The sequence below is a fragment of the Mastacembelus armatus genome, chromosome 21, assembly GCF_900324485.2.
Source record: "Mastacembelus armatus chromosome 21, fMasArm1.2, whole genome shotgun sequence".
In the NCBI taxonomy this organism is placed as follows: Eukaryota; Metazoa; Chordata; class Actinopteri; order Synbranchiformes; family Mastacembelidae; genus Mastacembelus; species Mastacembelus armatus.
In genome coordinates this window covers 1110508-1135459 of record NC_046653.1, presented here as the reverse complement: position 1 = coordinate 1135459, position 24952 = coordinate 1110508, and the positions used below count along the sequence as shown (strand labels likewise).

Here is a 24952-nt window from a genome sequence, read left to right as displayed (position 1 = left end):
CATAGGAAAAACATTTTATTGAAAAACATTTTCTTTTTGTAACAGACTGGTGGAATGTGTGTCATTTATCCTCAGTTGAATGTTAAAACCATTTTTCACAAGCTGGCCATCTGACAATGCAAGGAAGGGGAGAAAAGGGCTACAGCCACCCATGACATGAATAAAGAAAACCAGGTGTAGACAAACAAACAATGCAAATATAATACTGTGTCACTTACAAACGGGACTGAAATTAAATCATAAACTAAATCAAAAATGAAAAAAAAAAAAAACTAATTCAATAAATATTTATGGTACACATTTATGGCACAAATATGCAGCAGTTGGTTTGGCAACTTTTTTCTGTTTTGTAACCAAATGACTATGGAAACAGTGCAGAAGAGGAGGGAGTGGGGGGAACACGGGCTTTCCATTGAGCGCTAGCTAAAATACATAGCAAAAAATTCAAATTTTATACAAAACATCTTACTTTTAAGAGTTTATAAAAATGTTTTATTGGGTTCTGGTCAATATTTACATAAGCTATTTACCAAAAAAGTAGTATACTCTCTTTTGCTGAAGTGTATTCCATTTTTTTGGTACTTTTTTCCCATTTACTTTCCTAAAAAGGTGAATAAGGCTATTGTAACAACCCAGGATCCATATACAATACAAACATTAATGTATTTACAGTTTCTTACCTACAGAAGTACGGTGCAAAATTACTGAGTCAAGTGACCAAGGGCTGACCATACGAGCAAGGCATTTTACAGTAGCCTGAGGTGCTTCTCCTAGCTTGGGTGCTAAGACTCTCACAGCATCGCTACCATATTTCGTAACAGGTTGAATCATTCCTGGTCAATGTTGGGAGAGTATTAGTCGAGTGGCAGCTAAGAAAAGGGCATCAGATTAAAAGAAACTAATAAGATTGTCATATTCTGCCGTAGTCAGACAGCAACTAAACAGCCATTTCTTTGTTGTGTCTTTATTTACCTTTTCTTAAATATCTGTTCAGGCGTGATATATATGCTTTTAAATGGTTTCATTTTTCACAGTTTACCTTTGCACTACGGCACATAGTTAAAACAGAAAAGGTTCAAATAATACTACAAACAATGCAGGAAACCAAAACTAACGGCAGGCTTGTGTGACATACTTGCTAGTTTTGTGTCATTTATTTGTTGTTACATCTTTCAGTGGTTAAGAACACTTTCCATAGGTGTTTTTTTTTCTCAGAATTGATTAAAAAAATAAATAAGAATTGCATATTTGCAGATTTTGTAGCCTCTTAGAGGCACAAACCTCAGATCATACAAGGCTTGGCTTTTCGGTGAAATTTGATGTTCTTCATGAACAAATGACAATGTTAATGATGGCCTGATATATGTATAGGAAACAGCCTAAGTCGCCATTATGATCCTAAGCCAGAGATATTAATGAATGTGAACTCACTGAAATATGAACTCAACATGTGCACACATATGTGTACACACATGCACAGAACATGAATGATGAACATGAGAAGAATTGGGGGCCCTGGGTGTTCATGGGAAATATCCTTTGGAAGATGCTACACCGAGTGAGTGTGGGAGACACAGCTACTCTGTATTTGTGTACACCAATGTGAGCTATTCTGGGTAAAATAATTTTACTCCCACAGGGACACAGGCTGGAGACCAGGCCACCCTCCGTTGGTCCTCCATCCCAGGACTGAGCCCAATGTCTGAGAGCTCATGAAAATACAGGACTCAAGGGTCAAGAGATATCAAGTAATCAAAAAACTACATTGCATAATGTGCACTTACCATAATATATTAACATTAGTTTTTCTTCTGCTTCTCAATACGGCCTGACAACAACTGTGCTCTATTTATCTATCATAAATAAATTCTGCTTTTTATGTTATTTTTAAATTTTTGATCTTATGTTCGTAATGTTCTTTTAAAAAAATGTACATCTATGTTGTAACAAAAAAATGAGTAAATCAAAACTCACTATATGGAAATGCTAATGGAGACTGACAAACAGTGACAAGGTAAGTAGATGTCCCTGTGCTTTATTTAAATGAGAATAGAAGAGCACCGGTCATGCTGATTTTAGGCCCTTAGGGCAACATCTTTGCCCCCTGGGGGTAAACATTACAGTACCTAGAGTGGCTTCAGCCAGCTATGCTAACCTCAACTAGATATTGGGCCTCTTCTTCATCTCATGTGAAAAAAAATGGCAGTAAGACAAATTGGATTTCATATTGCCCCTAACACTTTACAGTGCCTAGGTTCCAGAGAAGGTGAAGTGAGCGCTTGCTACTACAGCAAATCTGATGATATAGCTGCTCTCCCATCTCCAGCTATCACTGTGCCTCTCTCTCTCTGAGGACTGCTGAGAGAGTGGAGGTACGAAAAGGGAGTTAAAAAGTGCTGCTCCCTGTATTGGAAAGTCCGCCTGGGCAGACCTGATGTTTTTGCACCCTTTGTAGGGTTCTTTCATGCTGTAGCCTCTCCCAGCGACCGGTGTGGGTCATTTGGGTTCGATTATCAAATATGATATTTCAGTAAAGTAATCTGCACTTGAACTACACCAAAATATGAAAATCACATGGGACCAAAAGGATAGGTGAATATTGACAGTACAAATAAAGTCGATCTATTTTTTCCTTAAATCCTTCAAGTAACATCTGAATCTGACAGATCTGCTAAAAACATATCTGGGATTGAGGCAAAATGGTTCAATCCAACGCTTAAACCCAAACAGTTCACAATGACTGAAGAGACAGTGTGTATATGCATGTGGGTGTAGTGTTGCTGTGATGGTGGGTATGTGGGTGGTGGGGTGAATAAGTGATCTCCATGAGTCAGTCAGGAAAGTCTCAGAGAGGATCAGTGAGGGGATCTCTCTCTTTTTTCCTCATCTGTCTGGTAGAGCCAGTCTCTCTGGTTAGTGAGGGTTTCAAGAAAGGGCAGCCATTTTGTTTGAGTTCATGGTCAGCCCATATTCTCCTTTATCTCTCCTCCTCATTCAGTCTTTCGTCTTTCCCTCTCATATTCCAAGCAGGTAAGGTAAGGTCTAAAACAGCTTTTTTTCCTTCACGTCCATACATCCATTTTGTCCGTTCTAAAGAAAAAACATACTGTGCATCTGTTTAATTTTCTGATTCCACAACTTTGAGTTTCCTCAAATGCTGGCTGCAGTGCACAAAAAAAACAAAAAAACAGAAAGTAACACTGGGAAAAGACAAGCTCATCCTCTCTATTTTCCACAAGCCCTGGAGAGCAGTGGTGGCAGCAACACCCTCCTCTCTGGCCATCCACCCATCCCATCTGCACCAACTTTGACCAAACCAGGCAACAAGGTATTAGCAAAACTTTGAGAAATAACAAAGGTACTGACAAAACATCAGATAAGAGGAGGATGAGCTGACAGAGTGAGATACAGAGAGAGAAAGAGTGAGAGTGTCTGTTAGCGGGTGTGACGGCGGTGCCAGCCAAAAACCAAAGACCTGCTTTACCCGGGGAGTGTTCCAGTTCATTGCTTATTTTGAAAAGTTCTACCTCAGACCTTGTAATAAATATTGGCTGGACTCTGAGGTGGCATCTCCTGCACTATGTAGACTGGGTGGCCATAATCGCCACTGACCTTCTCGTAGTGCGGGCAGAAGACGCTGTCAGCAGTCCTGAGCGGGATGATGATATCACTGGGCTCTGAGCCGTTATTGTTCCCACCACCTCCACTCCGTTTGGGTGTGGCCAGGGTGCTTAGAGACAGCGTGGCTGCATGCTGTGGTGAGTGTTTACGGTGCCGCCGTCGATATTTGAGCAGCAGCAGGACCAGCATGATAATGATGATGATGAAAATGACGCTGCCTGAGGCAATGCCGATGAAGATGGCCACCTCAGAGCCGATAATGCTGGAGGACTTGCCACTGCTGTCATTGTCGTTGCTTTCTCTGTGTGCTACATCTACAACAGGGATAGAGAAAAGCAAAAATGAGTAACATGGCAAAATAAGGCCTATGTTTGCAGGCTAATTTTTCAGAAGTCAAGCAAAAGGCAAAACATCAACAAGTTCCAATGATATGAAAGCACTAGTTTTTGTGGCTGTTGTGTTGTTTGAAGTAAAAGCTGTGAAGTTAGCAGGGTTTCTTTGTCTTTTCCTGCCTTTTATTATTGTTTTCAACATGGCACACTAAAAGGTGTAAGTAACAGGCCATCGGCATGGTGACTGAGATTGAAGCTTGCCTATAGAAGCTTTTGTATAAAGGTCACATTCGATCAGTGGCTATTCATATTCAGCTGGTAAAGACTGAAACTAGGGCAAGTCTGATAGAAGAAACAATGGTTGGGGAGATATAGGCAAATGGCACTTAGATAAATAACATTTTCAAAGAGATAAAAAGTAACTTCTTTTTTTACCTAACAGCCCCATAGGGAGTAAAAAGGGAAAGAAATGTTTGCTGTCATCATGAGACATCAATTATGAAAGCCAAGCTGTGATCTGACTCCCAGCTATGACCACTCTGGTTCAAATCCAACACTGAAGGGCGGGTGTGTTCTCTCTGGGATAGGAGTGCGTTCCCTTAGCAGGCAGGATTAGTGTGTCTCTCTCTCCACCAGTGTTCTCATGAAAGCCTAAATGTGCTTCTGCTGTGGTAGGGGGAGTGAATATGGAATGGCAGGCAGCCCAAAACAAGGACCCTTTCGTTGTTTTACAAAGGGATTATGCTGCCTGAGATCTTCCGCCCATAGTGCTCTGTTGCCCATATGCTCCTTATAGCTACGGGGTTGGAGGGATGAGATATGAAAAAGCATGAGAGGGGATAGGACAACAGAGAGAACAAGATGCTGATGTGTGTAGACCTGAGTGCCAGCATGGACATGTAGAATAGGATGGCAGATCTGCATGCTCGACCGGATGGATTTGGGAGTGAAAACAGTCAAGCAACACTACACACTCAATGAACCAGGACACAAGGGGAAGGACTGGAGGACTGTTTATATAGGCCGACTTGTTTTTGTTCTTGGGCCCTTCCTGTTTCTTTTTTCTGAATGCAGTTTGCTGAGGAAATTGCCAGTCTAATTTAACTGCAATATGATAACAGAGATAAGAGCAGACTGTACATTGCTGAGTCCTGAGTCGTGATTTGCTCCAGAAAGAAGTGTGTATATTTGCTAAGAACAATTTGTTCAAAAGATGACAACAATCAGATCGTTTTTCAGAAAATGTCACTTAAACAGTGGGTTAAGGCTGGAATGGAGCTAACATGGAGATACCTAGTAAGTCCTTCAGAAGCCAGAGATGCCTATCACTTTTACAGGCAACATTCAATTACTGGCTGATGAATCGCTGACCTTTCTTTCCTTCACTTTCACACAAACAGTTCTGTGCGTCCCACACACACTCACTTACTTAATGCTATCTGCTCTTAGCTGGCCAACTGTGCTGCACAAATGCCAAATGGTTTCAATAAATCCTCCACTCATTTCCCACTTTCCCAGGATTTAAGTTCACAATAGTTGATCTTACCTGGTTTTTCCAGCACGTCATTAGGGTTGTAATTATCCTTCCCATCTGAGTGTTTGGGAGAATAGGGTACTCTTGTGGGGTTATCTTTGGGTGAAATAGGGTCAGAGGGATCTGAAAAACAAGAATTAATGGGGAGTTACATTTATGCCTTGAACCTCTAAATGTTCCAGCAGTACACCTAGAAACTCATAACGCAACAAAATCTTCCTTGACACCTTCAACTGGATCCCCATAAAAGCAAACCATTTCATGGCCATATTACTGTCATCAGCCATAGAGAGCAATCGATGTTTCTAAATGCTGCTGAAATGTATGCCACTATGTCTTTTTTGGTTCTAAATACAAACAGACTCCAAAATAGTCACATTACATGTTGGAGTAATTTACTGAGCATCTGCTGTTATAATCACAGGCTGTTCATGGCAAACCTCAACCTAACAAGAATCACATTAGCAATAGATTTCGTATCATAAAGCCACTGATTTATAAGCAACTGCTCCAGTACTATTAAGTGGCAGATTCAGTTTTCAAACATATTTAGCATCTGTCCTGTTCTTGTAGCAGCTTCAGTTAATTCCCTGACCTTCAGCCATTCTCAATAGCACTTACAGCGCAATTGAGAATGGCTGATTGACAGCGCAGTCAATCCCAGGAAATCACCACTCTCGGTGGCAACCAGGCAAATAATTTATGAATAATTATTTCTATAATTAAGAATAAGGACTGACTTGTCTGGTATGAGTGTGTGTGGGATCTACTATGCATGTGAAGACTTCAGAGCCCATGTGAATGCTCACACAGGCACATTGGGTGTATGATACCACAGTTGCAGGTTCATGGATCTTGCATGCGTGTGTGCAAACATTTGTAACTGTGTGTGTGTTTGAGCACATTAGGCTTCCACTAGATAATATCTCCTCCCCCCAGCCCCAGGTGTCATGGAGACAATGAAGCTATATGTTGCACAGCCTCCTATGACATTACTAGGGCTCACAGTCTCACAGTTTCACACAGTTTTGCACAATGTATGATGGCTGTCCACACATGGCAGCAGGCAACAACCATAATTCAATCATACAATACTCACTTTGCCCCACTTTCATGATTATCTTCATGGACTTGGTCTTGCACACCCCCCCCTCCTGGTTGTCAATGCCCTCCATGGTGCCATTTGATGTAGCTACAGCAGATAAGAAAAAGAGAAACAAGGTTAGAATTGACTGTCAGCATCGTGTTAAAAACAAAAACAATTAAATTAAAAAATGTGCTGGGGAAAGTGTGTTGTCATGTATGCTTTAAGCCTATCTCAGAAAAACAGCCAGTTCCCAAAGACAACAAAAGCACTGAAAGCCTTCCACTCAGGAAGGATATGACTCATGCTCTCTTTAATAAAATCACAATTCACCCCTTCATCACCTCAGTCGCTCCACTCCGGTATATTTCACATCCCCAAAGTCAATTAGCTTGAGTAATTGTGACTGTAATATCTCTAACTGTGCTGTTGGGCCTCATGAAAGGGGCAGTTACGGGGGACGTGATGAGAGAGGAGAGACGATGATGGCTACAATGACATTGGCCCTCTTGGCAAATCACAGAAAATTCTGCAGCTCATTGTGCATTACCACTAACAACACACAAGAGAATGATAGCCAGTTATTAAAGAACACGCTTTTAGGTCCTCAAATGCTCAGGTCCAAATGATAAACTTGCTGCCAGGCTTGAAAAAAGATAGATCTGCTTACAGTACATGAAAAATTATATTTAGGGATGTAAATAGGAGGAGATGAGACATGCTTTTTTATAAAATAGGGCATTTTTCCAGGAGAGCCAGGAAAATTAAGAAAACACATGGAGGCAATAAATACCTCAATGGGCCTTAGATGAAAAGAGCTTAAAGGATTTGTTTAAACACAGGAGAGAACAAAAGTGCACTGCTAAACACTGTCTTCATATTGGTGCAAGATGGTCCACATGTGAAAGCAGAAAAAAAATGGCTCCTGTAACAGATGCTGTAACAGACTTTTAAAAATGGAAACTGCATATTTTTGTAAAAGAAATCTGTACTTGTGCTGAAATTGTACAGAAGTGGTCCACACTTATTAATGAATAAATGCAAAGGCCAGAGCAAGCTGCCCTGGCAGTTTGCAGTCAGCTGCATGCTTCCACCGCTTATGCAAGTCTGCTTCTATGTGTGCTGCCTCTGCAGGCTGCTGGGCGGAACTGCAGCTGGCCTGCCTTATGAGCCGTGAACTGGCAAAGAGAGAGAGAGAGAGAGAGAGAGGGTGATGGGGGTGAGAGGGCTTGCGGTCTATCAGGTCAGTAACACAGAGGCTAACGAGCTGCCAGGGCTTAGTAGCTTGGCTTCCTGCCAACGCACACTGGCCCGTATTCACTACAACTGCCCCACCCCTCCCGACCCAACTTCCTCTCCAGTTTCTCATCCTTTTCCCCCTCCCTGGACCAACACCTCATCATCTCCAGTGTTTTAGGGCAGCCACCTTGCAGCCTCCATCCTCTATCCTAAACTACTTTACCCCTGAACATGTTCAGCACCCCTCCCTATCATTGCCTCAACATATCTCCCTCACCAATTCTTACCACGTACAAAGCTTTTCTACCAACAATAAGGACATTGAAAGGCAGGTACCTCACTGAGATCCCCAGTTGCTTAGTTTGGTGCTTTCTGATTTTCCTTCATCCCTGTTGTCTGTCTTTTCTCACTTGTTTTCCTCTCGCCTAGTTACCAATCATTTTGGTCTCAATCCTCTTGCTCCAATGAGATGGTGATGGGAGCAGACACTAAGAGCATGTTAACAAGGACTCCCTCCCTTCCCGCCTCTCCCCTTCCCACCCTCCAGCTTGCCTCCTCTCTTCCCATGTCCTTCTCTCGCTGACCTCTGGCTTTTCAGTGGAGCCCAAAAAGCACCAAAAAGCTCCTTAGAGCCTTGTGCACATGTGTGTATGCAAATGTGCACGTTCACTTCATAAGTGTGTTACCACAGCACAAATTCATCTTATGGAGTGACTGGAACATGTTTAAGATGTGAGGTACATGGGATGTTTAGACACCTGCATGTGCAAAGTCATTTGTGAGCTAAAGGTTGCATTGAACTGCACTTCTTTCCATCTTTTCGTTGCCCTACTACACACCAATAACTGTCTGCACTAGAGATAAAACATCCTTTATGTCAAGCCTCCAAAAAGGTTTTTTGTAAACTTGCCTGTAACATTTCCTTGACATTTAAAACAAATAAGAAAAAATCCTTCAATCTGAAGTCACTTTGGAAATTTTTCCTCTCCTTTAAATACGAAGTAAACACATACTCTCTATGCCAAGGCTGCAATCCAGGCAAGCCTGACTTGGATTTAAACCGAATTTAATTGTGGAATTGGCTAAGGCTAGCTGAAGGGGTCGGCCCTCCTTGACACATCCAGACAAGGCCGGGCAACACTGGCTGACAGACTATAGCTGGCTAAAGTTACCCAGCTAATCCATAATGCTGGGTGAATACTGCAGGAAGAAGGGGGTGGAGGGGCTAGAATAGCCTCACAAATGGAAATAGACACCAATTACTACTGACATTACAGTGAGGAGATACAGAAGAGAAAAAGGGAGTAGAGGAGTACAAGATGAGAAAAAAAAATTGCTGCTTGTGTGTGACCTTCTGGAAATGAGAAACAATGAGTGAGAGATGAAAAACAAAAAAGACAAGAAAAACTACATCTGATATTCTTTCACCATTCACTCCATCTTCACTGTGGATTACAGGGTCTGTTTTTTCAAACTGAATTTTCATATGGGCATTTTGGGTTGAAAATGCCTACTTCCATTCACAAACAGACACTGAACAGACACAAATTCAAAAACAGCCCCCTGCACCAGGGGGAAAACGCCATCAGAAAAAATCACTCACTGGCTGTGACAAAGTATTGCTTGAGACCAAAGTGACAGCTGGAGTGGGTCTCTAAAAAATCTGCCTCACACACACACATGCACACCTTCTTTTGCACACAGGCCACATGTAGTCTCAAACAAATGGTAGAAGTGTCAAAAGGTGTCCTCAGTTTGAGTGGCAGTGTCAGAGCCACATGTAAAATCAGTGCATACAAGAGGCACACAGCTGTCCAACCAGAATCCCCCGACACACACATACATCATAAACACACCACAACTCACACCCTAACCCTTCCTCACCTTCCTTAAGTTAATTTACCCTCCTTAACTTCATTTTCTCGTTTATATGGATTGCAGCACACAGTCGACTGTCTCATTAAACATGTGGTGATTTTTCACTCTTTTAATTCAACAAAAACTGCTATCTTTTAATGCCATCTCCTTCTTTCTTCTAGTGTAACTGGCAAATAGCAACAAAACAGTCTAATACTGTGCTAGCATTTGAAGCTTTAGAGTAGCGTATTTAGATTAGCGTGTTACCAGCATGTTAAAGGTTAACAGCATTTAGTCATTTTGACATTTGAGCTATAAGTTAATGTAGTTTCATTTGACTTCAAGTAAAAAAATATCCTTTTTATGACATTTTAGATACATTTGATTAGTACAAATGATTAGTACATTTCTACATTACATAACTGTGGGTTGAAAAGTGAACTATCTGTACTAGCATGAAAAGCCTTGTTAACATTTGCAGAACTACACTTTGAAAGCTGCTTATAACATTGCCAAATTCCGTGGGTATAATTAATACACAATGGACTGCCAAAACACAATGCTGGACTGTCTATAAATGGTGGAACAGAGAAAAGGCATAGCAACAAGAAGCTAAACAGGCATCTCAAAAAGAAAAATAGGAAGGGAGAGCAAATGCCTTTCACAGAGAGAATGAATGGATGGCTAGAATAAGGATGTGTCCCAGAGAGACTGAAAGAGAAGAAGAGTCGAAGACAGCTATGATCTGAACTCTGAGCGTAATTGCCATCCGTCAGGCTGCAGTGGAGCATGAAGCCATCATCACAGTGCTGGTGTTATGGGCTGGTTAATGCCCATCACAGCCATGTGCCCTGATCACTCATGACAGGGGCTGCCTTTGCGTTTAGGAGACTCCGATGACACTCAAAAACAGACACGCAGAGGTTGGTCACCTCAAATACCAAAAACTGATGAGAAGAAGCACTACCAATCACCAACGCAGACCCTCCAAAATATGTAAACATTTCTAGCATTGACTACTGCTAATTATTCATAAAAACTATTTTTCTAATGTGATAAACTGGTGGTGGCAGTTTAATACTATGAAATTGGCTCAGTTGGGGTTAAAAAAAAACTGAAGTTCAACCACACAAAAACCTGAAAGCTGAACTATTTTCTGTTGTGGCTGAAGCAATAGGTGATTAAAAGTCTCAATGAAATGTCTGCCTGCTGTGACTGTAAATTCAGTCTTGCCCTTCTACTGCCCTCTTTAGCTCATCTCTATCTTTCTGTCCCTTGCAATGCACCCGTTCTCTTTAGCTCTATTTCTCTGCTCTCTCGATTCCCTCTCTCCTTTCCTCTCCTTAGCTCTTTCCCTCTTTTTCTCCCTCCTTTCCTTCTTTTCCTTATTAACTCTCCATTCTCATCACTCCTTCTGTCCCCTACCCCTCCTCTTTCATCTCCCTCCCTCCTTTTCTCTCTCTGCCTTTTAGCTTGTAATCATCAAGCTCACTAGGTTCTCGGCTGCAGGCCATACTGCCGCACACAATCACATCAAACTCATCTGCTCTCATGTGGAGCAGCATTGTGCGTGACTGCTTTAGAAAGGCGCACAGAAACACACACACTAATACACATATGCACATACAGATACTCAAACGTGGACACTTGTTAAGCATTGTGACAAACCTGCATGTATACAGCAAGCACAAGACTCTGCATATTCAATACATGTAAATGAACATATAAGCAGGCAATGTAACACAAACTAGCAAGGTATATTTTAGATGCACTGTAAACAGATCTAACCACTTCTTAGTCTTAGAGCAGTACTACTTAATGCAGTAGAGCATTGAATGTTGAGGCCTGATGGCAGTTATTTGAATGTAAAAGTATTGTTTAGCAAACCCATCTAATGTATTTCTAGATCTGTCCTTGGCAATAGTCACACACACACACACAACACAAGGCAGTGCTAATCCAATTGGTTGAAACTCAGATCCATAGTACTGATGTGGAGGCTTGGGCAATTGTGAGGAGAAATGGAGGATTAAACACTGGTTAATTAATTACGTCTCAAGTGCTCACTCCAAAAGACTAATGAAATCTTTGCAGTGAACTTTCTGAGACAGTATCTATCCCACTTGCAGCACTGCAGTAGGGAATGTGTGTGTGTGTGTGCCTGTGTGTATGTGTGTGTGCGTGCGTGCGCATGCAAGTCATGTAGTTACATTTCTGTGTTTATTTCTGTACCTTATTTAGCCAAGACACAAACACACACATAAAGTAAACAAGCGCCTAGTAAAGATTCACACACAAGCTTGCTCCAACACTGCAAGGTAAAAACAGCCATAAATCTGACTCCACCCATCCACACCTCTGTGCATTCCTCTCATTCTGTCTCTGTTTTTTTTTTCCTATTTGTCCTTTACTCCTAGTATCCATGCCAAGCTAAAGCTTCTCTAGGTGTGCAATTCCTGGTTAAAACAAACTAACTATAAGTAACAGCATATTTAGTATATAGCACAGTGCCTCAATGCAACTGCAGTAGTCTATTAAAGTTGCAGAACCCGAGGCCAGAGCTAGCCAAGAAAGGCCAATTAACAGCAAACATGACACACTTCAGGGGAGAAACAGCTCCCTCTCTCTCCTCTTTAGGCTACATATTAGCATTTTGAGTAGGGGGGAATGGGGCATCAGGGGAAGGGAGTTGGAGAAATGGGGATGTCAGTGGAGGGGAATTTGCAAAAACTGCACAACTGGATTTTCCAACCCCTCTTTTAAAAGTTCCAAATTGAACTTTCCCGCCACTCTTTCCGTTCCAAGTTGACAGGCTGATGAAGAGTAGGGTGCTTAGCGTGCAGTGGTGGGAAATTGAATAGACTGGTCTTGGTCTGCTCCAGCCGTGGTAGAGCCACAGAGAGAAATACATAGACAGATAAAATGAGGACTGGTTTTGTTGTCACTTAGTGTATGCACAGGTTCTGAGTTTACAGAAAAGCTGCTGGAGCTGCAACTTGGAGCAGGGACAATATGTCTATGTGCATGTTTGACCTCGCAAGCATGTTTCTACTTGTCTGTCCATACCACATGTACACCTATGTGTATCAGTGGTCGATGCTGCACATTCTCTTTCATGCTCTACATTAATCTGAACTTAACCCCATCTTCCAGAGTCTGTTCCCCTGCAAAACGTGATCACCAGGAGTAGCAGAGGCAGAGTTCTAGCAGAACCAGAGTAGGTAAACACCACCATCAGCTTATCAATAATTAAGTGCAGCGTTTGGTTGGAGGGAGTTGAGCAGGAGATTTCGTGTCTGTGTCTCTTCAGACAGAAACTTTTGTAGTCCTTCAGCACACACACAAACCACATCTAATGGTCTGCTCTTCTGCTGCTGTGGATTTTCGTGAACATGCATGCTTGCACAATTACATTTTTGTATGACTCCAGCCCAGTCAGGTATTCTCATATGGCTTATTTGCCACCATCGTCATCAAGTATTTAACTGGCTTTATCCACTGCAGCATATTGTCTGGAATAAATGTCTCACCTGTAAGACCAAAACATTACTGGTTAGACTCTTAACACAGCAAGACATGCTCTGCCATGCAAATATCCTGCAGCTATGACACATTAGTGACAGAGCAGTCACTATTAGGATATAAACTGACTTAGAACTCAATGAGCATGTTATGTTTTTTCTAAAACAGCTGCTTCGCAAATCTCTCTGCGGGGTTTCTGAGTACAGTGAAGCTCAGATGTAAATTTAAAATCATAGAAGTCTGTTCCTCCGGGCACCTTAAAGTGGGGCCTACAGTATACAGTACATTATAAATAGATGTTATCTTGCATATTTGGTTTGCAAAATTTATTCTACCTTAATTTAAGAGATAAGATAAGATGCAGTATCCCCTGCTTCTCTTCTTTCCTCCTCTCCTCACTCTCCCTTTTTCCCTGCCTTCTACTCACTCAAAAATATGGCCTTCCCATACTGTGACAGCTCACAGATGGCTGTGGCAGAGCCTCACAGATGGTCCTATCTGCAACAAACCCCCCATCAGTGCCACACAGATGGTTCAGTCCACCTCCAATGTTTCAGACCAGGGGGCCATCACTAAACCACATCAGAACTCCCTCCTAGGATGGCATTAGAGCATTACAGGCAATCAGCGAAGAGGAGTGGCACACCTGCACCATGGGACTGCATGGTGAATTACTGCTAAGTCAAAAGGATGGAGGATGGTTCTGAAGTGTATGCAAAGGTTCTCAACTCAGGAGGGGATTCTCTATGCTTCAATTAAAGTGGTTGCTATACAGTCTACAGGCCTATGTTAGAATGGTGTGGGTTATCTGATGAGCATTGTTTGAAGTATACTGACTGTACAGAAACATCAGAACTGTTTGTCACACCATTCAAAGTTTGTCTTCAACTTTAAATGCAACATGCACTGCAAAGTATGAGCAATTGACTGACAGTACAAACTGCAGAACAATACCCTAGACAGATGTTACCATGTTAGATGAAACTCCTATGTATGTGTTTAGGAGTATCTCAGCAAAACAATTCACCAGCTCTTTTCACCAACTGCTGACAGGAAAATTAAAAATGCACAACAACACAACAGACTAGACTCCAATAGTCACAGTATATCACCAACAGTTGGTTCTTCAAATTGGACATACTTCTTAAGGCTGCTTTAACTCCTTAAAATATGCAAGGTCTCATTTATTAACCATTTAGGGAGGGAGAGAACAAATACTTACAGATGATGTAGTAGTCCTTCCCCCTGAAGAACTCTAGGCCCCACAGATTGGGGCTGAACTCTTGAAACTTCAGAGTAAACTTGACATCCTGGTCAGGCTTGACACAGTTGAGGAGTGGTGTGTCGGCCTTGGTGATGGTGCAGCTCTCCAGCTGCTCCCTGGGCACCATGTACACCTTGTAATACTCCACACCATCACCCACCCCACCGTCCACACGGGGGCACACAATGTCCAACTTATCCCCAATCTGGGGATACAATATCACGCCCTGGCCTGGCACGAATCTGAAATGAGAGGCAGTAGAGAAGTAAGTGGAGAGAAACAAGGATAATAGATAGCTACAGAAAAACTGATGAGAAGTCATTCATCATGCATTGTGGAATAAAGTGTTTGCCATTGAGCCTCTCCACATCTTGCAAAAAAAAAAAAAAAAGGTAAGTCGGCTTAATTATTGATGTGGTTATTATTAATTTTATCCATTAAATTTAGATAACGGCAGAATCTATGATGTGTGTGTGTGTGTGTGTGGTGCAAACTAGATCCCAATATCTGAAGTTAAAATCTCAGAGCTTTCTTGTAGCAACGATGGAAGGAGCAAATAATGAACCAGGCGAATTAGGAGCTTGCTGCATAAGAAGGCAATGGCAAAACATTGTTGGCATACAAAACAGAGAATGAAAAAACAATAAAGGCCCAAGTCGATGAGGCAAATTCACAATTCAGGAACAGCAGCAGAGACAACGCACACACATAGCCAGACAGCCTGGAGAGGTTTGTCTGGGAGTGTAGTTGAGTTTGCCTGAATTATTCCCAAAGGTAAAATAATGTTGCCAGTTAATCTCCAAGTACTGAGCCCGCAAAACATTCCTGTGATTGCAGACACTCGCACACACACACATTCACAGCTAGAGCTTGAGTTAGAGGTTATCTGCTAAACTAATTTACCCCATGCTTGAATACAATTTAAAATGTTAATCATGGATGCCCAGAAGCAAAAAGACAGGAATGCTTTCTAAATACTAATGAAAATAAAGGGAACATGTAAAGAGACCATTTAAGTTTGACAGGTCAATCATATGCAGTCGTGGATGTGGGTGCAGATGGATTTCTAGCCAAGGATGGCCAAGGATGTATTTTGGTGCAGATAAAACATGTCCTCAACAAACATCACTTTAGATTTTTTAAGAATTTTGATGGGCATTCATTTCCATTGTAACATCACACAAACAAAATAATTTACTGATAAATAAAATATCCCCATACTAATCAACAAAGTATTTGTATTTGAATTACACCCCTATTGAACACTTGATTCACTTTTCAAATTATCAGCCAATCAGTTTGTATGTAAATGTGTCATAAAACTGTCACAGTTTTGCTAAGTGAAAGGTAGCATCCACAGTTTAGTCTGGCTAAAAGGTTAAAACACAAAGATATTCCACTTGCAATTACATAAATAAAAATCTAGAACCATTCATGTACAGAAAAATTATATGGTGTACATAGAAATGTCTTTAAGTGGACAGGCCCACCATCTCTGAGTGAACTTTGGCCTCTTTTCCTGGAAGAAAGTACAGGAAAGCCTCTGATCAGCCTATTTCAAAAGCAATATGACAGAAAACAACAGTCTTCACATCTCCCAGTGAGGACTGAATACCAGCATACAGTAAGGCTGTTACTGGTTTTATACATACATACATATATACATATATTTATATATATATTTCTATGTCTGTGTACAACAGAAACATTTTTAAGACTTCTCTTTCTGTCTTTCAAACATCCCTTTCCAACAGCCTTCATCATCTCTTTTGATGTTGCCTGAGCATGCAACCAAGTGAACACACAAACACAAAGACAGCAGCTAACTAGGCCGAGTGCATATTTTTTCCACCCCCTGGGTAACACACTCAGCAGTTGTACAGTAAGTCCAATGAAGGCAGCGTTGGACACAGTGAGAGAGCGTGAAAGACCGGAAGTACATATATAGATATATATATATATATCTATATATGTATGTGTGGGTGTGTACTATATATATATATATATATATTTATATAGATAGATAGATAGATAGATAGATAGATAGATTGCGGCGCCATCTGGAATCATCTTATCATCTGTGTGTGTGTGTCTGGAAAGGAAGAGGGGTGAGAGGAAGGAGTGGAGCACAAAGATCAAGAGAAAGAGCAACAATGAGAGACGGAGGAAAGGTCTTTAGAAAAGCCTTCAGATTGTCACTTCTGCTCACATGCTGAGTAGTTATACTTGCATATACTGGAAGCACTCTCAAGTACAAGTGGGTATGTGTGTTTATACATGGGTGCATGCATGCATACACGCATGAGCTTATTTTAAATGTCTTAATGTATGTGTATGTAAACAAGTCAGTGTTTGTAGTGTATCATAGTGGACATCATTATTATTATATTACCTAAAGTGGCTGATCTAAGAGTACTCTACAATGACAATACAAAGGTGCACAGCAGATCCCTGCCCTACAACTCCACACCCTAGTACTGACATGCTTGGGTGGATCCAGCATTTATGATTACCTAAACTCTACTGTTTATTTCCTCCTTAAAAAACTGGGCTCTTATGTTTGGAAGCTATTACATTTACAGAATTAGTAACATACATAAAATACTTCTGTTCCCATAGTGAAATAAAAAACTTTCAGTCAAATGACAAAAAAAGTTTAGTGTCATGGCATAAGGAAACAGCTAGCCAGGCTCTTTCCAAAGTGTAGGGTATGGTTTGGTTAAAGTATTTGCTGCGTCTTAAACTGAAACTCAGAGCCCACTTATACACACCTTTAGAGAGTGGGTATGGGGAGTCCTGCTACCTCTACAGGAAGAGGTCAAACATACAAAATGAACATATGCAGCGCATTGCATAACACACACACGTACACACAGGGTAAAGGCCTACAAGAGCTGAAGGAAATGTGATCCTCATCATGTTCCTCTTGCACACATTTACACTTTGTATTATAATTCAACATCTGCCTAACACACACCATCCCCTCTACTGCACCATTATTTTAGTGTTATCATTATCATTATTTTAGTAATTATTTTAGAATAACAAAGTGCTGCATAACGCTGGTGCAAAAAATCAAAAGAATAAAACACTTTATTAGAGGCTGATTAACAGCATAATAAAAATAAAAAGAATTCTGGTCTCTCTCATAGACAAAAACAGCAAAACGTCAGAGAAAGGTGAGGAATGAATGCAGATAGAGGCTCTGTAAGGTTGGACACAGGTTGATTAGCTCTGCACCCTTTCCACCTCCCCTGCCTGCATTTTGCAGTGAGCAAACCTGTGTGGCAGACACCAGATACCTGGCTTAGTGGCAGCCATTAAAACAACACGAGGTACACAAAGGGACACAGACAGGCTGAGAAGCCTGCTATTGCTGCTGCATAGGCACAGACAATGAGGAAGAGCTGAGAAAGGACTGCAAGACTGATCAAAACCTGTCATGCCATCTCATGCATTTGACTACAGTCCACAGCAGCCCACCACCCACTCACCCTGCTTTAAGGCACACTTGGCCCTTCACCACTTTACCCCCACCTTTTGTAGTAAGCCCAACCACTCCCACCATAAATATGCCTGAACTAAATAGCTCAGAAGTCTTGTGCTAGACATTACAGGTAGCTCAATAACAATAACAACAGTTGTTGGGAAATATAAAGAAATACAGAGTAACAGGGTGTCATTCAATTCAATTCAATTCAATTTTATTTGTATAGCGCCAAATCACAATACAAATCATCTCAAGGCACTTTACAAAAACTAAAACTAAAAACCCAACAAATCCCTTATGACCAAGCACTTGGCTTTAGTCTTATGAATATAGGTCATTGTTACTATTTATATATATAACACTACTAGCACTATGAAAAGAAGTTATTGATTGCTGCTACTACAGAATAAAATTACATGACTATGAAAGTGTTGTGCACACATTGTGAATTACAGCTAAAAGTACTGCATGGCATAATGCATTTACCTGAAGCCTGTCTGAAACTGAAAGAGAGAGGTCAACAGCTCAGAGGTGCCGATGCCTCTTTATAAAATGACTGTTTATAAGTAAATAAGTACTTAATATTTAAAGTAATAATCATTAAACCTAAAGTTTAAAAAAATAATAATTATTGTGAGTGCAGCCCTACAGCAGTCCTATTTTTTCCAATTTTCTGTCATGTCACCCACCATTTGTCCTTTCCCACAGAGTATAACATTTGCCGAAAAGTGTAACCATGCACAAAAGGTGACAACAGCAGAAAGAAGAAAGAAGGAAGAAAAATGAGAGGCATACAGTAGCAATCTTCTTCTTCCCCCTCTCATTACCATTTGTCTGTTTGCCCCTCTATCTGCCCCCCTCCCCTTTTCCTACAAACACACACACATCAACTTCTAGCTGCAACATACAAGCTTGGAGAAAATGTAACAGAGCAATTGAGCAACACTGTTGGCTCAATCAGCTGACCTCATTTCCCTCCTCTAACCTCAGTGCCAAGCCTTTTGGTGGGAGGGTGAAAACAGCACAAGGACCTGAACTCTTTCCACACAATCTTCATTTTTCTATCAGTTTGAGAAAATAAATAAAAATAAAAAAATCACTTTTACTTCTAACAATATTTTTATAAAATCAGAAACTGCAATTTTCAGCTAACAAAAAACCCCCATTGCTTTTCTTACAAAGGAATCAAAGCAGCGACTTTGCCTGTAATTGCTCTTCAGTGTCACTGAAGTAGGGATAATACAGCCACTGAAAGCAGTTAAAAGTCAAAAAGTAACCAACATAGAAATGCATTCTACTGCGTTTGAGGGTACTTTTCAAATGAAGTTACCATATATGGCAAACCCTGCTGTTTCAAGTGCACAGCTGGATGACACTCACAGGGTGAGATCTGGTGACCTAAAAGTCAATTTACTGTAGTGACATCTGTTTTCCTCATTTATCTTCTAACCACTTATTCTCACCTTTGGGTTTGGTGTGTTTTTTAGGGTGGGTGTGAGTGTGGAGGTCAAACGCAGAGTTTGTGGCAAGTGAAGCGAAGAAAATAAAGAAGTAGGAGGAGGACTGCAGAAATACTTCCTGAGCTTATGACCTCTGCATCTGTTGCTAGTGAAAAAAATCAAAAAGAAAAATACCCTTTTTACTCCTTTTCTTTCCCCTTCTCTCTGTTATTCCCACCACTGCACCCAGCTCCCTGTCTTTTTTGAGACTTTATACTAAAACTACTGTATAGTTCAATTTGTGTGTCATAAAACAGAGCCACTGTGGCTGCGCTGGTGTAATCCCATTCCCCTTCTGTGGCCCTGAAGTTATCAAAAAACAAAGTGAAGCGAGGGGAGGGTGACTATTTACTGCAGATCAAGAGCAACTGTTTGACTCCGAATCCCAGCTACAAGACAAGGATTCATTATAGCAGCAAAGAGGCCAAGCTGAGACATAATGTGGCTAATCCACCCACAATTCTATGCAGTGCCCTGGCTTTCGGCCCCTCACTCGGCTGAGGGGACGGCGGTCTTTTCGCCGACTGTCACTCTTCATTCCCTGCCTGCTTCTCTCTGTGCTCCGTGCCTTCAGCCCTATGTTTCATCCAGTAATCCAGTCCTATGGGATCTGAGCAGGCCTAGACATAATTACCCACATCACCCCAAAGGGACCTGATGCTTTCTTCTGTCCCTCTGTTTCATTTCTCTCATTTTCTTCCTATGTTTTCGTGCCTTTTTTATTTTACTACACAATTTTAATCATCATCTTCTCTCCTGGCAGTAATTATAAATTCAATTTATTTGTATAGCGCCAAATCACAATACAAATCATCTCAAGGCACTTTACAAAAACTAAAAACTCAACAAATCCCTGTCAACTGTCAAAAAGCCCTGTCAACCACTGTAACTTCTGCAGTGTGAACTCCATGTTGAACATGGTAAGATTTCACACTCTCTCCTTCCACTTTTCCCCTATCCTTTATCGCTGGTCAATATAACTACATTAAAATAACTGCTGTTTTTTCCTCTTAATTCAAAAAATAATCAGAGAGAAGGGAAATGGTGAAATTAAAGACGCTCCATGGCTCTGGAAGCAGGGATGATTAGGAGGAAGAAGGAGGGCACAGTTAGGACATTCAGCACAAGTCATTCGTCAGTCATTAATGATGTACTTGCATCTCTATACCTGCTCTGCCACACACACATTCATAAAAAGAGCCAGAGAGGTGCCCCCATCACTGCCTGGTCACAAAGGTCCTCTGGACTTCTATGTAATCTCTTAATGAACTGCAGTGGAGGAGAGGGAGTGTTCCTTTTACATAAACCATGTAAAGCAGGCCCCCTCTTTTGTTTCTCTCTCCCAACTACAAAATGGATTACCAGAAGTAGGAGTTGTGTATGTGTGTGTGTGTGTGTGTGTGTGTGTGCATGGGTGTTGGGGAGCCTTGTATGAAGAGGAGGAGGTAGTGAGGGTCATACTCCTACTATATTTTTTTTTCCTTATGCATAAGGCCAGAAACTTAGGAACATGCAAACACTGACTTTTAATCAACCCAGCTGTGGGTACCATGGATGGATATTATTTGTTTGTTTGTTTGTTTGATGGATGCACACATACTTTATACTCTCACACTCACAGAAGAGACCCTAGCTGGTGCTTTATCCTCTCTTCCAGCCTTCATACACACAAAACCATCACACTCGCCTGGATCCTACCCTTACCAGGGCTAACCCAAACTGGAAGAGAGGCACAGAGGAAGTTACAGTTTGGTCTGCTGAGCCTATTATTGCCCTGCTGAAGTAAGACATTCTGCTCTGGAGTTCACTGTTATTGGGGAGGAATAACTGGCACGCAGGCATGAGGACTTTTATTAAGCTGTAAAAAGGGAAAATGTAAAAAAAGGTAAAAAACAGGTGTCCTTGTTGAGCCCACATTCACCGGAAAGTTATTTATCAGGGATACAGTGAATGTGGAAAATGAGAGGAACATTTCACATCAATGTGTCTGCAGTTTGAGGACTTCTACAGACATGTCTGTGACCATCCCACCAACACCAAAATCAACAGACTGCCTAATCTGAAATACTTGCAGTGTGCAGTATTACTATAGACACATTATAGTGTTGAGGTATTATTTCCGTCAAAGAACGTGAACAGCAAAAACTATTCTGCAACAAAAAAAAGGTGCAGCCTGTGCTCACAAAGGGGTTTTTGGCCAAACAGAAGCGGTGTCTGACACACAGTGCAGCCGTACCTCACTACACTCGTCACCCACACAGGACGCAAAGAATGGGCACACTAATTCTGTGGGATGTCCGCTAGTTTTGTGATAGCCTATACTTACTCAGAAAATAGGTAATTCTTTGTCAAGTGAAATGACTAAGCTGCAATGAAGTAGCTGAAGAAGCTTTTGTGTTATGGCTGTAAAAAGTATTTTAAAAGTACACAATGGGTGATCCCTATTTAGAAAGAAGGCTTTGCCAGAAAAGAAGCTGTAGAATATCTCTATAGGATGATTTTAAAATCTATATTATTTTGTTTATTTTTGATGTGACCTGCCAATTTACAGTGTCCTTACATCAGCTTTCAGACATCTCCTAAAGTTGTTTCTGGATAGTTTATTTGTTAAGAACAAATGGTCATAAAATGGCACACTAAAGAAGTAAGTGAGATTAAACTTAAAACGTGTTTTCCGCACAAATATTAGGGAAAATTAGATTATACGTTGGTGCATTATGTGCAGCGTAGACGCATTGTGACACAAATAGTCCTGGCAGTCAAGAAGGTGCTGCACATAGAAACCGGGGTTCAGTCCAGCAGCCAAAGCAGCAAATCTCACTCTCTCTAAATATAGTAGAAAACACTGCATAACAAACATACAAGGCCCGGAGTGCACAGTTACGTAGACATGAATGTTAATTTTCCGCAACTAAAAACCCTGCAACAATGTGCAGCTGTTAGAGAAATACACGAGACTTTGTGATGAGCTGATAAAAAACTGGAGACCGTGAGGGCGCGGGGCTCTTTGTATCAGAGCCAAAAGCTAAATTACTGAACGAGTTGGAGTTTGGCCATGACGAAACGGCCACAAAGTGGGGCGCCCCCCGCCGGGCTTACACGAGGGGTAAAGGGGAGGAGAAAGTCACCTTTTCTTACTTGAAGAAAAGTGTTTAACCGCGTTTCTTGGCCTGTATGAATATTTAGTAGGCGAACGGATACTTATACTGGTGGATGTGATATAGAACAAAGGAGGGGGAACGGGACGGTGCAGGCCTGTGTATGTTCGCCCTGTCCCTAATAATCAAATTACGGCAGGAAAAGGCCATTACTAAGTTTTCAACTCACAAACCATATTTCTAGTATATCTCGCCGTAAATGGTTGCGTATCGTTGAACTGATTGTTTAATTCTACAAAGCGCAACAGAGCATCCGAGGGCCGGTGGAGCGTCCCACCAGCTCCGCAAAGCCTCCGCCTCGTCTGGTCAGACTACGAACAAGGACTCGCTTCTTCTCTGCTTCTCGCATTACTGTCCTCATTACGGAGGAAAAAAACATCTCATTCTAACATCAGATGCTATTCAAACACAACTGAGAGAATCAGTCGATTCTGAATTATACGAGACGCCTGGCCGAACACAACACCAAGCGAATTTTTTTTTTTTTTAATTGCCCAAAACCAAATAAATAATGAATCATACAAACTACTAAGCTGTTTGCTTCTGAGGCTGTTTTGTCTACTGCTGAGTGCCACCATAACGCACAGTCAAGCGGGCCCTGGCTGTCCACTGCGTGTAAATATTCTCCAAATGGTGACATGGCACACACACAATAAATGCATCACTAACGTAAATGCATCACTAAAGTAATGAAGCTACGTACTTTCCCCTTTCATCCTTATCTGTAGGAATAAGATGGATTTATCTTGTATGCGTATAATTCTGTGCACTGAATATACTGATACTTCTCAGTAATAAAAACAAATTCAGTTCAGAAAGTGGGAGTGTGCATGCAGAAATTGATTTGGGATTTTTACGAATCTTATTATTATCTGTTATTATTATTGTGTTACCTGGGAAACTCGGCACACAGACTACCAGCCAAATTGTTTTTATTTTGACAAAGTCTTAATTTCCTGACTCGACTACAGAAGAGCACCACGGTGCATTGATGTAAAGGACTGCACTAATAACACTTTGTTCTGCGCAATGTATAGTGAGAACAGGAGTTGTGTCTGTAAAACGATATCACTCTTAACTGTTGTTATTTTTCGCATATAAACGACGAGCAAGCCAACATAAAACTGCCTGATTTTTCAACGGAGTCTGGCATGAAATCGTCTCCACACGGGAGAGCGTACGGCACTACGGGGGCCAATAATCGGCGCGGCTTGTGCTCCACTTACTTGGTATTCGTTGTGTTCCAGTAGATGGACTCGAGGATGAGCGCCCGGCAAACGTCCACTTTGAAGGCAATAAGCAAAACTCCAAAACAATATCTCCGCACAGAGTCCCCCATTGTTAGCCCGCGTGTTTATGGGTGGATGCACAATCCGTCTCAAAATAACCAAATGTGTACGTGCACAAAAAATAAAACAGAGGACTGGCGCTCCAGAAATGGCTGACAGCGGCAAATTCTTCACCTTATATCCCGATCCAGTGGGGATGCGCACGAAACCCCGATTAGAGCATCTCCAGATGAGAGACCCGATCCAAAAACCAAATGCGCACGGCAGTAGTTCATTCAGCAAACAGTGCGTTAAAATGCTCCCCTGTTCAGAGCGCAGTAATACATTCCTCAGAGAGAAAGAGCGGTGGGGACCGCTGTTGAAAATCAATACAAATATAAATCCCCCTGCGTTATAGTCCAGCAGAGCACGCAAAAATCCAGTGCAGGCAGCATCGACAGCAGCAGCAGAGAAAAGGTCAGTGATGGCTGGTGGTGGAATAGTAAAATATCCCCCTTCAGCTGGTGGTGGTGAGTAACAAACTGTGGGTGGCAGCAGCAGAAAAATGAGAAAGGCGAAACAACGTGGTCAGATGGTCAAAATTAAGAAAATGATCAAATATGAGAATGAAAAAAATCAAAGGAGCTGGAATGGAGCTTCTCATACTAGAGGTCCCCAAAACAAGTGCTGCGGCTGAATCCTGCAGATCCGTGCCCAAACGGCAGCAGACACGCAGGGATGATGCCACAACGCTGCACGGAAACCTGGATGCAAAGTAACTGCAAAGGACAGCGTCTGAGAATATTTGGTGGAGCTGGTTTTGCCCAAGCCCCGCCCGCGCCGCCGCTGATTGGTCCCTCGGCGTTGAAGTCAATCAGACTTCGGCTGTCAGTCACAAGTGCAACTGGTTCAGAGTGGTGCTGGGCGGTGTGGGGAGAAATAACACCGGAGTTTTGTTAACAGTCAAGTGGATGAATTACATTATATCCCAATAATACAAATAATAATATTAGTAAAGGTAAATGCCACACGAATTAAAAACGATATACGGGAGTAACAGCCCTTTTGTTACCTCTGAACACAT

The 24952-nt window shown here is 41.6% G+C and overlaps 1 protein-coding gene across 1 annotated transcript; it reads right to left on the bottom strand.

Moving 5' to 3' along the window:
- Window positions 1-24642, bottom strand: efnb2a (ephrin-B2a). The gene is made up of 5 exons (XM_026295999.1): window positions 23827-24642; window positions 14412-14695; window positions 6587-6679; window positions 5500-5610; window positions 1-3935 (listed from the first exon to the last, which is right to left on the bottom strand). The coding sequence occupies exons 1-5, from the start codon at window positions 23937-23939 to the stop codon at window positions 3529-3531; spliced, it is 1008 nt and encodes a 335-aa protein (XP_026151784.1). The 5' UTR covers window positions 23940-24642; the 3' UTR covers window positions 1-3528.
- Window positions 24643-24952: the final 310 nt, after the last annotated feature.

Bases quoted from the DNA above. Each gene is read 5' to 3' on its own strand.
- efnb2a (XM_026295999.1), bottom strand. From the start codon at position 23,939: ATGGGGGACTCTGTGCGGAGATATTGTTTTGGAGTTTTGCTTATTGCC. The intron at 14,696-23,826 runs GTAAGTGGAGCA...CTCTCATTTCAG, and splicing joins TGGAACACAACGAATACCAA to ATTCGTGCCAGGCCAGGGCG. The intron at 5,611-6,586 runs GTGAGTATTGTA...CTTGTTTTTCAG, and splicing joins AATCATGAAAGTGGGGCAAA to ATCCCTCTGACCCTATTTCA.